The sequence below is a fragment of the Mastigoproctus giganteus genome, chromosome 9 (genome assembly GCF_048544385.1).
Source record: "Mastigoproctus giganteus isolate SK-2022 chromosome 9, ASM4854438v1, whole genome shotgun sequence".
NCBI lineage: Eukaryota > Metazoa > Arthropoda > Arachnida > Uropygi > Thelyphonidae > Mastigoproctus > Mastigoproctus giganteus.
In genome coordinates, this window is record NC_143583.1 from 86,251,333 (window position 1) to 86,266,307 (window position 14,975).

A 14,975-nucleotide genomic window follows, 5' to 3' on the forward strand; every position below is an offset into this window, starting at 1 on the left:
TCTACATTCACACAAGAAGAGTTATTTAGGGAGGGGAATGCCAGAGGTGAATTGAACTCTGGCAGTGAGCTAAATCAGTGGTCAGCAACCAGTGGTCCGCGAGAGAATTTTGGTGGCCTGCAGAGTAATTTGAATATATTTGCAATTTCGTGTTTATTAAAATGTTTCATTATATTCTGATTCTACTTTTTTGCAATTTTCGCCTTATTACGTTGCATGTTTATAAAAGGCCCAGTGCAATATTCAGTACTAGCGATGCTTTTATTGTAAAAAAAATATAGAAAGCTATTTCTATTTCTTATCAATGGTCTAGCCTGGGCACCGCGCAGTTCGCAAGACTTGCCCCGAGCGGTGAGCAGGATGGCAAGTTACAGCTCAACTGGCGAAAAAGAGAAAAAACTACTTTGACATCTGTCCTTGTCTATGCTCGGGGCAAAATCTGCGTCGCGATAAACAACACTGCTCAGCACTGTCAGTAGTGCTTCTGCCGTCAACAGTCAATTTTCTCAGTGAATAACGATTCTAGTCCAATTGTTTCATTTTGTTGTGCTTATTGAAGAAGCGAATTTTCATCAATGCTATACTGGTGTTTATTCAATATGATATTCTTCTTAGGTAAGTGACCAGTGATATTTTTATTTTAACTGTGCACAGTGTGATATTTAATGGCATCAAAGAGCTTGAGTTTGATAACTATCTTAATTCTTGTTGGGTTTTAGATTCAAATAAAATAACCCCAATAAGTGAGAAAAAGCAAGCAAGAATTTTGCACTTCTTAGGTAATACATCGCATTTCATGAGTTGGTTAATGAATCAGAGCCACCACAAGGCATCAACAGGAAAGACATTAGAACTGGAGGCAGAGAGAAGAAAAAGTTCAGTTTATTCAAGAACCTGGAAGTGAACTGGATCCACGGCTGCTTTGTATTATATGTTCTGAGAGTTTATCCAATGATGCCATGAAACCTTCGAAACTCGGCAGGTACTTGCAGTCAAAACACCCAGATTTAGCTAAAAAGTCAGTTGAATACTTCCAAAGGATGCTTGAAAATTTGCAAAAGCAAAAACGTTCATTAGCAACAATGATTGTTGAAGATAAGTCCCTAGTAAAATCTTCTTATTTGATAGCACTTCAAATCACGAGATGTAAAAAGCCGTATACGATTGGTGAAGAATTAATTAAGCCTTGCTTGTTACAAGCCTGTGAAGAGGTTTTGGGGAAACAGGCTGTCCAGAAACTGAAAGGAATTCCTATGTCCGCTAACACTGTGAAGCGCAGAATTGAAGACATGGCCGAAGATATTGAAAATCAAGTGATTGCACTTGTGAAAAATTCTACGTTTTATTCAATTCAACTTGACGAATCAACAGACATAACTAACAAGGCAGTTCTTCTTTGTTTTGTGAGGTTTGATTGCCAAGGAGAATTAAAGTTCTCTGTTCGCTAATCTTGTCGGGTAGAACAACCGGCTCTCAAATTTTCAATGCACCTAATGGTTATTTCCAGAAAGACAGTATTCAATGGAAGAAATGTGTTGGGATATGCACAGCTGGTGCCACAAGCATGACTAGACATTGTTCAGGAGTTGTTGCAAAAGTGAAAGATGTTGGACACCCAGACATCTTGTTTACTCATTGTTATGAGATGATTCTTTTTGCTTCTTGGTAAGAAACATTATGCTCAGTTTTATATTTCTGGATAAGTTTCTCACTTTTCCAGCACTCACATATTCTAGCATAAGCGGGATGATCTTTTTTGCAATTTGGACATACTGATTGAGGAGCATTACAGTTTTCGCAATCATGTTCGATTGAACCGCACTTTGCGCAAGTAGGGGTTCCCCGGCAAGCTGTTTGGGAATGCCCATACTTCTGGCATCGGAAACACCGTAGCGGGTTTGGGACATATGGTCTGACATTACATAGCAGATATCCGGCCTTAATGGATGATGGACGATTCGGTGTATTAAAGGTCAAGATCAGGTTGCGGGTAGGGATCAGATTGCCATCTTTTCTGGTGGAGATTCTCTTGACATGAATAACTCCTTGTTCTTTCAGTTCTTCTAGCATTTCTTCTTCAGATACATCTAGTAAGTCCCAGTCTGAGATCACTCCTTTAGAGGTGTTTAGTGATCTGTGGGACGTTACAGTTACTGGGAGTCCTGCAAAGAAATTAGTTTTCAGAAGTCGCTCAGAATATTTGGCATTAGATGTCTCAATGAGAATATCTCCTGATCTGAGTCTTTTTACGGATTTCGGGGATCCTGCTCTACTTTCCAATTCCTTTTGAACTTTAAATGGAGAAAGTTTGCCAACTGCATTCTCACCGGTTGATCAGATAGGTTGGAATTGGATAGGTCTCTGGCTCAGTTTTTTGTCGCTTTGCAGTTCCTGCTGTGGAACTGTCTTTCTTTTTTGATATCTGGGTTGCGTCTGGCAGCCCAGATAAGTCTGAGTTTGATTTACTCATGATATGCTCTTTTTGGCCGCGGGAGATTGTCTTTTTCTCCAGGTTACCAGCCCCGCCACGTGGAGGCAAGAGCGGTGCCACCAAGTGACCCAAGCGAAGAAAAGGGTTAGTATTAACTAAAAATAAAAAGAGGGATTAAAGAAAGGTGGCTTTCCTTTCTAGGTTATAGTATTTGATTATATCTATTTAATTATATTCTGGAGTTATCGGACTTTCGAAACTCAGGAGAAACGTATTTACACTTAAGCGTACTAGATAATCACTCTGGAAAGGCGCTGTGGTCACTAATATTGCTTGGCACTCGGGGCCAAGTTCGACCTGCGCCAAGAAGTCAAGGTATTCTTCCAGCAGGAAAATAATTTGAGGTTCCATGATCTCTTGTCCGACAATGATTGGCTAGCCAAGCTTGCATACCTGGCAGATATTTTTTCTCTGTTAAACGAGCTGAGCACATCCTTGCAAGGACAGCTTACAGAAGTGTTCACACTGCGAGGCAAAATGGATGCATTTCAAAGGAAGATATTGCTGTGGCAAACGCGGTTGGCTGAAGAAGATCTGCAAATGTTTCCAAATTTTGATAATTATACGAAACAGGAGGATGTCAACCGACAGGTAATAACTCTTGTTCGATTGCACTTACAGTCGCTCACTGACTCTTTTGGTCGTTATTACCCAAAGGAAGAGGACCTCAGACACAGAAATACGTGGATAATAGATCCATTTTCGGCGAAAATCGAGGATAGTAATTTGAACATGAAAAAAAAAGAAAGCCTAATCAATCTATCGTCCGACGACAGTCTCAAAGGTAAATTCCACTCATCCCTAACAAGACCTCATTTTTGGCTTTCCATAAAAAGTGAGTGCCGAGTGAAAAGGCCATTAAAATTTTAATTCCATTCGCAACTACATATATGTGTGAAAAGACATTTTCATCATTTATGGCAATTAAAAACAAGTACCACTGTCGGCTAGAAATGCAAACGGCTCTCCATGTTGCAGTAACGTCATTGGAGCCAAGAATCCAACAGCTTATTTCAAACAAGCAGCAACAAATGTCACACTGATTATTTTGCTATAATTAATCCTTTATACACCTCTATGTCGAGATGCACTCGATATTTGATAATTGTTAATATTAACTGTTTCTGTTAATTATTTTTTTAATAAAATGAAATTTAAAATGTTTTTTTTGCATTTTCCATAATGAATATATCTGCGTTTATTTATTATACTTTTTTTATCATTATAAGGCCATTATATTATTAATTATATTAACATTAATGATATCCAATTTTTTGCAAATAACTTGAAGTGCAAAAACAAGTGTAAGTACCATTTCATATTTAGAATGTTACTTTTATGGAAAAAATCATGGTAGTGGTCCGTGGGATTCAAAATTGAGTTTAGTGGTCCATGACGTCCGAAAGGTTGGCGACCGCTGAGCTAGATGATTTTGTATTAACTGAGAGGAAAGTGGAGGAGAAATTGTTGAAGATACACATAAAAAAGACGCCCGGGGTGGATGGCATCTATCCAGTTATATTAAAGGAGGCAGCAAAGGAAGTAAGCAAACCCTTAGCCATTATGAGAGCTTCTTTGGACTCAGGGAAGGTACCCATGGACTGGAGATGTGCAAATGTGACCCCAATTCACAAATGAGGTTCAAAGGGTGATAATAGTAATTATAAACCTCTAGTTTAACTTCTGTTCCAGGAAAATTAATGGAGGCACTGGTAAAAGAAGCACTGCAGGATCATCTAGACAAGGCTTCAGTTATAACTCGGACAAAGCATGGTTTTGTTAAGGGAAAGTCTTGTCTGACCAATTTTATTGGATACTATAATGTTGTCACAAAGGAACCGGATGCAAGGAATAACTTTGAAATCATATATTTGGATCTTAGAAAGGCTCTATAAATTCAAATATTTGGGATTAATCTTACAAAGTGATGGATCATCCCAAGCAGAGATCAATAAGAGAATTACAGACGGCAGAAAGGCTATCAACATGTTAAACTCTGTTCTGTGGAGCAAAAATATCCTAAATAAAACAAAGAAACTTATATTTCAAACAATTGTACAAAGTCTTCTATTGTATGGAGCCGAAACCTGGACATTGAATAAGCGAGTGGAAAACAAATTGCTCTCCACAGAAATAGATTTTTGGAGACGCTCAGCAGGAACTTCTAGAAGAGACAGAAAACGGAATGAAGACATAAGGGGAAAAATGGAAGTGAAAAAGACTATTATTGACACCATCAAAAAAAAACGTCTAACGTGGTATGAACATGTAAAGCGGATGCAAGAAAACAGATATCCAAAGGCTATCCTGGAATGGATACCTCCTGGAAGAAGGAGAAGAGGAAGACCTAGTAGGACATGGATGGATGGAGTATGGGAGTGCATGACAGCCCGAGGCTTAACCAACCAAGACACCTTGAACCGCACTTTATGGCGGGAACAAATTCCTAATAAGAAATAACTTGTAGGCTGAAGAAACCCACTGTAAATGGAAACACTCCTCTTGAACACGCCCATACTCCATCCATCCATGGATGAAGTATGGGAGTGCATGACAGCCCGAGGCTTAGCCAACCAAGACACCTTGAACCGCACTTTATGGCGGGAAAAAATTCCTAATAAGAAATAACTTGTAGGCTGAAGAAACCCATTGTAAATGGAAACACTCCTCTTGAAGAAGAAGAAGAAAGGCTTTTGATACTGTCGAACATGGAAGACTGCTGAATAAATTGGAGCAGTGTGGCATTGGAGGCAAATTGCTGCTATGGATATAGGGATGGTTGAGTGGGAGAAGACAGAGAGTAGTAATCAATAGTTACTGCTCATTGTGGACTAATATTATTAATGGAGTCCCTCAGGGTTCAGTGTTGGGTTCATTGTTTTTTTTTTGTATTTATAAATGATATTGATGATGGTATATTAGCATTAGCATTATTAGTAGAGGCATATGATCCAAGAAAGCAAGCTTATTCAGCATCAGCCAAAAAAAAAAAAAAAAACACACACCACTCCCATTTCACCCCTCCATTCGGTTCGAAATACCTGTCCAGTTGAGCCTTAAATTTGTTTATCAAGCTTAATGTCCAAGTTTGCAGACGATACAAAGGTTGGCAGGGTTGTTCAGGACACTAATGACAGTACGCTGCTGCAACAGGATCTAGAAAAGTTGAGCAATTCAAATTAACGCAATTAAAAGAATCTAACGAAAATAATGTTGTTAATGTTCGGCGGCCATATTTGATCTCCGATGCGTGGACCTTTACGCGCATGCGCGAAGACACATAATCACTATTTAAGTTGCAGGTTTAGCCTGATTCGATAATTTTCATTCCTGTGATCACGACAGTCGGTCGAAAAGCATTGTCAGCTTCAGGAAGGAAAATCGTTTTGAATATTTTCGTTAGATTCTTTTAATTGCGTTAATTTGAATTTTAATTGTTTTGAATTGATTTTGAATTGTGTTAAATTGATTATTTAATTATTTATAATTTACTTTAATTATTTATATTTTACTTTAATGTACCGGTAAGTTGTCGATTTTTTCGTTTTTTCCGTTTTAATTTCTGGAGGGTATCATACGGAAGTGTTCCACGTACTATATTGAGGTAAACTCCTCTTATTAATTTACTAATATCATTATCAACGTAGAACATATTGAGTATTACAGCTCTGATTCATACTATCAAATTAATTTTCATACTCTTATTGACTATTTCATTCACTTCCTGTCTCTCCAGTAGTATACAATCGATACACACAATTATGGGAGATTTTTTGAATGGCTTGGTACAAAATTACATTAAATCTACACTAAGGTACTCGGCCCAAAGTTACCATATTTCTTTCCTAAAATATTGCCTTCAAAACAACATCGTTCCGAAGTTTGCCAGGGTGAATTTAAATCAAAAAATTTCAGGCATAAAACAACTATCACTGGCGACATCACGTAATATTGTTAAGCTTGCCTTAAAATCTCGATATTCGGATAAACAAAAATACCTTTCCCAGGTTAGGAAGCTTCGCGATAAATTAAAAAATTATCTACATCCGAACGATTGGTCTGTATTGAAGACCTCCATAGATTTGCGACGGGAAGCACAAGCCTCAGAAATAAAAAACAGACACGTTAATAAGTTGCAAACATTATCGAATAGTTCAAGACACGTTCATACGAATTCTAACACATTGTCGCGAGCTTGCGACCAAGTTCACACGAGTTGGGTGACATCCCCCCCACAGACACATAACGCACTACCACAGAATATGTCGGCTAGTTCACGAATACCCCCTCACCCAGTATCCAACGAACCGACACATCAACAGGTTACAAATCTTTCCTCGTGTACACTATCGCAGGACCAGATTTCACTTTTATCCAAAGGATTAAATTATAATTTACCACCTCGAAAGCTGCCAAAAAAAAAACAATGCGTAATTGATTTTGAATTTGGACTTCGTAGTGTTCCACAAAAAGATGTATTTATTCAACAAGTTAACCAAGTAGTGAATAACATAAAAGAAACACGACTTCCTAAATTGAATACACATGACAGTTCAGCTTTACGAGAACTTCGAGAAAATAAGGACATTATTATACAGAGGGCAGATAAAGGAGATACAGTGGTAATACTAGATAAACATGATTATATTAATAAGTTAGATTCAGTTGTATCTGATAGCTCCACTTATTGTGAAGTGGACCCGACACTGTTTACCAATTTGGTAAATCAATACAATAAAACGTTAACCACATATCGTAAAAACGACTACATTACTATGGTTCAGTTGAAGGAATTGAAGTCCAGAACATACAATATTCCTGCACTTTTTGGTCAGGTAAAATTACACAAGCCTGGATTTCCGATTCGACCTATTGTTTCCTACAGGAACTCGGCATTTTCAGCCTTAGCCACACATGTATATAACATTATAAAACCTTTTAGACAGGTTATACAATTTGGGATTAAGAATTACGATACATTATTTAATAATCTTAAAGACTGTAGACTCAGCGACAATGACAATTTATTCTCATTAGATGTTACATCATTATATACGAATGTAAACGTTGAATACACATTAGATATTATTTGGGATATGTTAAATAAAAACTCGACACCGATTAATTATACGAAGCTGCCTATAAAGGAGATTTTTCACTTAATTAAACTATTAGTTGAGGCTAACTACATCACCTTTCGAGACAAGGTGTACAAACAAATTTTTGGATTACCAATGGGTTTGAGCCTGAGTGGCTTAATGTCAGAGATCTATCTCTCAACGATTGAGCAGATACATTTGACACCTTTTCGTCCCCGTATCACATACTATGGGAGGTATTTAGACGATGTTCTAGTTATTACCGATAGTAGTACTATCCAAGATATTTTACATTCGTTTAACAATATTCATTCTAGACTCAAATTTACATTGAAAAGGGAAGATACGGATACTAAGTCATTAAACTTTCTAAATTTCACGCTTACCCGGGACTCGAACAAAATACAATTTAGCATCTATCGAAAACCCACAAACACCGGTATGCTTCTACATTATAATAGCTACCACCCGTTCACCTACAAAAGATCGATTATCTTTAATCAATTTCTAAATGCCTATAAATATTCAACGACGGATTCTGCTTTAGACTCAGAAATACAAATATTAACTAGCAGATTCTTGAACAGGGGTTATCCCATTAACACAATAAATCGAATTAGGGTACAAGCTAAGGATAGGATACAAAATACTGCACCAATCAACAATAGTAATATCAAAAAATACTTTATTTCTGTCCCATATGTTGAACAGTGGCACAAACAGCTTAACAGATTCTTTAAAGATACCGAATTTAAAATTATAGCTAGGCCTATACGGAAGTTACACACTATACTGAACAATCGCTCGGTTCTTTCGGCGTTCGCAACACAAATTAATGATCTAGTATACAACATTTCTTGCGGTGATTGCGACTCGTCTTATCAGGGTTCCACGCGGTTTTCTCTCAATATCCGTGTAAATCAACACGAAGCCTCTGTTCGTGCTTCTCGTTCAGCAGCGTCAGAATTAGCCTTTCATGCCATTAACGAAAAACATACTTTTTTATTTAACGAGGCCAAAATACTTAACGTTCAACGTAATTATACGCGACTATTAATTGCAGAAACCGTTGAAATTAAATTACACGAGAATTCTGTTAATGTTCGGCGGCCATATTTGATCTCCGATGCGTGGACCTTTACGCGCATGCGCGAAGACACATAATCACTATTTAAGTTGCAGGTTTAGCCTGATTCGATAATTTTCATTCCTGTGATCACGACAGTCGGTCGAAAAGCATTGTCAGCTTCAGGAAGGAAAATCGTTTTGAATATTTTCGTTAGATTCTTTTAATTGCGTTAATTTGAATTTTAATTGTTTTGAATTGATTTTGAATTGTGTTAAATTGATTATTTAATTATTTATAATTTACTTTAATTATTTATATTTTACTTTAATGTACCGGTAAGTTGTCGATTTTTTCGTTTTTTCCGTTTTAATTTCTGGAGGGTATCATACGGAAGTGTTCCACGTACTATATTGAGGTAAACTCCTCTTATTAATTTACTAAACAATCCAATATAATCGGTTGTTGAAAAAAGTTTTGCCTACAGTCTGTCCATGACCACAAGAAGTGTTTACAAGAAATGCAAGAAAATGTCAGAGGAAATTTTAGTCGTGATAAACACTTTAACCTGGAAATGGATACTGACGATGTGAATGAGTTGCTCGAGCCTCATAGAGAAGACATCATAACTAACAATTTTACTCAAAGGCACAAATGAAAACTGAAGAAAGGCTATCATTATTATTATGGTAACAATGATAAAATCTCTAGTATCTCTTCAAAGAGCCTGAAACTCGAAAGTCTAACTGAGGTCAGAGGAGGCCAATACAAATATTGAAATAAGCAGCAATATTGTAAGAGGCCTTTGTGATATCACTGTTTACTATAAGATTCTTCATATTGAAAAGAAGGCAACTCATTAACTTTCTTTGACTGGATTTTTCAAGAAGGATTAGTTTAAGGTTTTCAGAGAGCAATTATAAATAAAGTATAAAGGTATTATATAAAGTAATTGTATTTATACATATTTCATTTTAAAAAACTGAATCATTCAAAAAACTTCAGTAACATATCTCAGCAAGTTACATGAGTTAATATGAGAAATTAATGTTCATTTAGTGTACATTTGGTTAATATATGGTTAACCAAATACACTAAACTTTGATATAAGTCTGGAATAATATTCTCCTGTTGTTGTTTTATGTGCAAGGTAATCAATTAACAGCAATGTTTTGCATCCCAGAAAACTGAGCCCGGCGCTTTTCTAGCTGATGAGTGGGTTCGAAACCTTTGAGGTTGGAGAACCCTTGTGCTTCCACTGCATGCTTTCTAAATTTGATTCAGGATCACAGAAATGTAACAGTTTCTTCATCAGACACCAAATGGGATAAAAATCTATCTGGAATAGCAAGAATTAATTTTAATTTTTCTTTTGATGGGAATTAACCCTCTGATGTTTGTCATGAACCTCATCTTGTGCAAACTTTATACATTCCCAAATGCTCATGTGTTATTGTTAAAGTACTTATAAAAGTACTTTTGCAAGTCAAAACACTTTAATTCTTCTGTTTTCTAAATTTTTTTTTCTTGAATGAGGGCAAACTGTTTCAGAATTGAGTGCATCACATGCTCAACCAGACCTTCAATCATGCTCAACTGACTCAGTCCTCTTTTGAACTCTGCCAACCATCTTTCAATGGTATCTTCTTACCTTTTCTAATGAAAGCTCAATTTCCCATCATCTCTGTCTGAAGACGGACATATCCCTTTTTGCTTTGGTAAGTACCAGTTTTTCATAAGTACGTCTATGGAAAAAGCCTCAAATCATGAAAACTATATAAAAATCATTGTACATGTCAGGCATAGCCATTTTCTGTAGTAAATAAGGTAGACATAGTTATAGATATATCTTGTCAATGGGTTGTGAGGTCTTCAACACCTACCTGAAACAATGAGACTCTGATCAGAATCAAAGCCGGAGCCTGGTTAGTAGCATAAACTTTAAATAAAAATCAATATACTTCTCCATTGGAGCAGTGCCTTTTTATTCAGAGTAGCACAATACCAAGGTAACTTGTGGCAAACTGTCTCCACAATATGAGATCAATGCACTAAGTAGCAAACCTAGTTTGCTCATAGCTATGAACAAAAAAAGAGGCTATGCCTAACATGTACAATGTACCAGTTTTTATTAGGCTACAAATCTAATTTTTATTTTACTACAAAAATATAGAGTTATGTCTAAAGGACTATTATGGAAAGAGAAACACTAATTATAATAACATAAATGAGGCAAATTAATATAATAATAATGTTTATATTTGACAAGGTACAATCCTGCTACCTGAGTACCAAGATACTCCAATATTCGAAATAAAATCATAAAAATATGAAATACTGTTTCCATTGTTATACTTGTTCCTAATAAGTGGAAGGTGGGCATCGGTCAGTTTTTTACAACTTCCAAGGGTGACCAGATACCTTTTGGCAATATATAGTGTATACTCCCACATTTAAAGCCCTTTGGTTCCTAAAGAGTAAAACAATGTCAAGTTCCTAAATATAATCATTATACTCTCATTATCCACTATTTATACTTACCTGAAGCTGCTTAGGTTTCTTTAATTTTACATGACCATCTTTAAAGCCACCGTGTTTTTCAAATATTTCAAAAAACCTAAAATTAAAAAAAAAATAAAAGTAAATGATAACTGTTGTGGAACTTGTTCAGTTATTATATAGTTACTGTACTTAGGTGTTAGGAGAACAGGTTTAACATCTACATTACAAGTTAACTACGTTGCATCCGAATTTTTTTTTTTTTTTTTATGAATAACAATGTCTAAAAAAACAGTGAAACAAGCATTTTTATTATAAGAAAATTTCATTCCATACTTTTTTTTAAAGCATTTTTATTTTGATGCAAGTGAACTAAATAGTTTAGCATTTCAATATTTTCAAGTGAGGTTTGGTTTTGGCTGCTTTGCAGCTGTAAGGTAGCCAAAAGTTTAACAAAGTAAATTTGAGCTTCAATTGTTGGTTTATTATGTACTGGAATTCTGATTAAACAAAAGAATAAAAAGAAGTTAATGTCTACACTCAACTACTAAGAAACTTTTATTCACTGAACACTTCAATTCAAAATTCCAATCCCTTCTTTGTTTTCAAGTCTTAATAGCAATCTAGTTATCCTGCATAGCCTCTTATATTAATTAAATGTATTTATTTTTGCTAATAATGCAAATTTCAGCATCTCCCTCAGCACAGTTTACACACAGAAGACCAAATTTTTGAATATAGGAGTTGTTGAAGGCAAAATAAGATTCTCTTGCTGAAATGTTTATTAAGAAGGATGTAATGCAAACAATGAGAATGTTTCTATTGCTTCTGAATTTCATATCAAAAGAGATTAGCTTATCTCATCTCTTTTAATATGAAACAGACATTACTTCCCTTTATATCAGTGAAACAACATTTGGATGCTACAAGTTATTTGGAAGTTGTTTAAAACCAGCACAACCCTTCATGGTTGCAGTATCCATTTGTGAATGTGTTCTTCCAACAGGATAATGCAACATCTTACAATGCCGAAACTGGAGTGCTGGTTTCAGGATTATGTGAGTTAATTCAGCCAGCTGTGTTGTCCTTCAAAGTCACCAGATCTCACTCCAATGGTGCACCTATGGGATGGGGTGAAATGAGCTCTTCAATGTAAAGCTCTGCAACCATCCAATTTTAAAAAAACTGTAGGAAGCAATTGGGTCAAACATTGACCAGCATCCCTGTGGCACACTATAGACACCTTGTGGAGGAAGAGGGAGGGAAGCTACTTACTGTTAGATAATTTATCTAACAAAGGGGCTACTTAGTGTACATGAAAAGTGCCAAAAAATCCCCTCTGTACTCCAACAGACCCTGCTAATTGTTATGAAGTAGCATATACCATAACAATGATTTTCTTTGGTCTCCAATCTGGTTAATACATCAGTCTATCCATTACAAGTTTCCTCACTAGGCATGCATGAATAGTATGGTATTTACTAAGAATTCCTGCGCCTATGGTGCAGCGAATCTGGTATATGCCCTCTTTCCAAAGTGAATGGCCCAAATTATCTTGGAGAGTAAATCTTCTAAGCTGATCTAATTGCTGACAGTTACTTGGCTGGCTAATCAGTAGTGCATTATACTTATAAAAATTCCTAACATTATTAACCACAATAAATCCAAATCCATTCATTATTATACTTTTACTTGCAGTGTGTACATTAAATTATTCAAGGCATTTTACTTCCATTTTCACTAATTAAAATTCAATTTAATTTTAACACTTTGTACAATATCAGAAATTGTAAAATAAAAAAGAAAAGATAGAAATAGGCAGAATTAAAAAAAATCTGAACTCCTCATTTTAATTGCATCAAATAATTGAATTTAATGATTAAATTAATAATCTCAAAAATTCAACAACATTCCATTTCTAGGAGAATTACAATTAAGTTATTTTGAAAGAATTATGATTATTATTTTTTTTCCCCCTTTCTTTAAACCACTTACATTGGATGTTTTACCTCCATTTTCATTTTCTGTTTTGGTGTTCTGTCACCATGACGTATTACAGCTGTAACACAACGAAGCTCCATCCTTGATTAAAATAAAATATAAAATGTTAACAATCTGCACTTTCATTTTATTTATTTGAGATATAGTATAAGGTTTAGTGCACTCAGAGTATTTCAATAGTCCAATGAAAAAATTAGAGCAAAGATAGTAATACTGTTAATATTACACCAGAAAATAAAATCCAAGTCTTCAAGAATACTTTCTGCATAGCTGAACATTCATAAAATATAATGCTTTAATAGTAGCAGCATCTATTAATGTTCCTCAAAAAAATGAAAAGCTAAGTTGTGTCCATTCTTATTATACTTTTCCCGACTGCCTGTCAACCTTGTCACAAACTTTCACATCCAAGATAGGCAATTTATTCCAGTGGTCAACAACACACTAACCAACTTTGAGCTCTCATCTATTAGTTCTCCCTATTACTTTGTATCCATTCCCCTCCCTTGGTTTTCATGTCCCATCTGAATGAGAAAATTACACTATTGTTCAGTTTGCTATCTCTCAGTGTTTTGTACACCTCAATCAGCCCTCCATCTTAGAAGCCTAGTTTCCAATCATTAGTCTGCTCTTCCTTAACTCTCCTCATATGAATATCCCATTACTATTCTTACCTAACTACAATATTCCGAATGCACTCACCTTGTTTTGTATTTTTTTATGAATAAGAATGTCTTAAAAAAACAGTGGAACAAGCATTTTTATTATAAGAAAATTTCATTCCATACTTTTTTTAAAGCATTATTATAATGGATGGACTGTCTTCTCTTGAAAGGTAAAAGCATGGTAAATTATTGATATGCCACTGTGCGCCCAGTAAGCACCCTGTGTCATATCAATCTAATTCATATGAAAATTAGTGATATGGTAACTACAGATGATTGTTTATTGGAAAAACCTTTGAGCATAAAGGAAAGTAAGGCTTCCGGAGTTAATAGCATATACCCTGAAATTTTGAGGGAGAGTGCAAGGGAGTGTACTGACCATTAAAGTTAATTATAAAGGCATCTTTGGACTCAGTGGAGATTCCTTTGGATTGGAGAAGTGCCAATGTATCACCAATACATAAAAGCAGTTCTAAGAGTGAAGCTGGTAACTACAGACCAGTTAGTCTGACTTCAGTGGTGGGAAAAATCCTAGAGTCAATGTTTAAGAGTGCAATCCAGGGACATTTAGAGAGACATGGCATGTCTCTCTAAATGTAGTAGGCTACATTTGAAATAGCCTACTAATTTAGTAGGCTATTTTTAAATAGTTATGAGCTAGATTTAGAGAAAAATTTTGGCACAGTTTATTTGGATTTTAGCAAAGCATTTGAGTCAGTCACTCATAAGAGGATACTGTACTAGCTTGAACTGGTTGGGATTACTGGTAAGATGGATTGCTGGGTACAGCAATCCATCTTACCAGTAATTTAATGGATACAGGGGAGAAGGCAGAGGGTTGTGATTAATGGATATTCTTCATATTGGTCTAATGTTAGGAGTGGGGTCCTCTCAAAGATCAGTTCTTGGACCACCGTTGTTTCTCATTTTCATAAATTACATCAATGAAGGGACAGAATGCATAATGTCAAAATTTGCAGATGATATAAATATTGGCAAAGTCGTTAATGATCAATGCCAAGCAGCGCAGCACTCCTTCAGGATGACAGGAATAGACTTAAAAGATGGTCAGAGAAGTGGCAGCTATGCTTTAATGCTGCTAAATGCAAGGTCTTACACTTGGGGCAACCCCTATTGGTAGGGATCAATTAAAA

General features: G+C 35.7%; 1 protein-coding gene across 1 annotated transcript in view; it reads right to left on the reverse strand.

The window, feature by feature from the left end:
- The window catches only part of l(1)G0196 (inositol hexakisphosphate and diphosphoinositol-pentakisphosphate kinase), an 832,616-nt gene that overhangs the window by 541,700 nt on the left and 275,941 nt on the right, over positions 1-14,975 (reverse strand). The window contains exons 11-12 of the mRNA XM_090381508.1: positions 13,151-13,237; positions 11,198-11,273 (exon numbers count right to left, since the gene is read on the reverse strand). Coding sequence (XP_090237634.1) covers positions 11,198-11,273; positions 13,151-13,237 — 163 coding nt within the window. The remainder of the gene's footprint in view (positions 1-11,197; positions 11,274-13,150; positions 13,238-14,975) is intronic.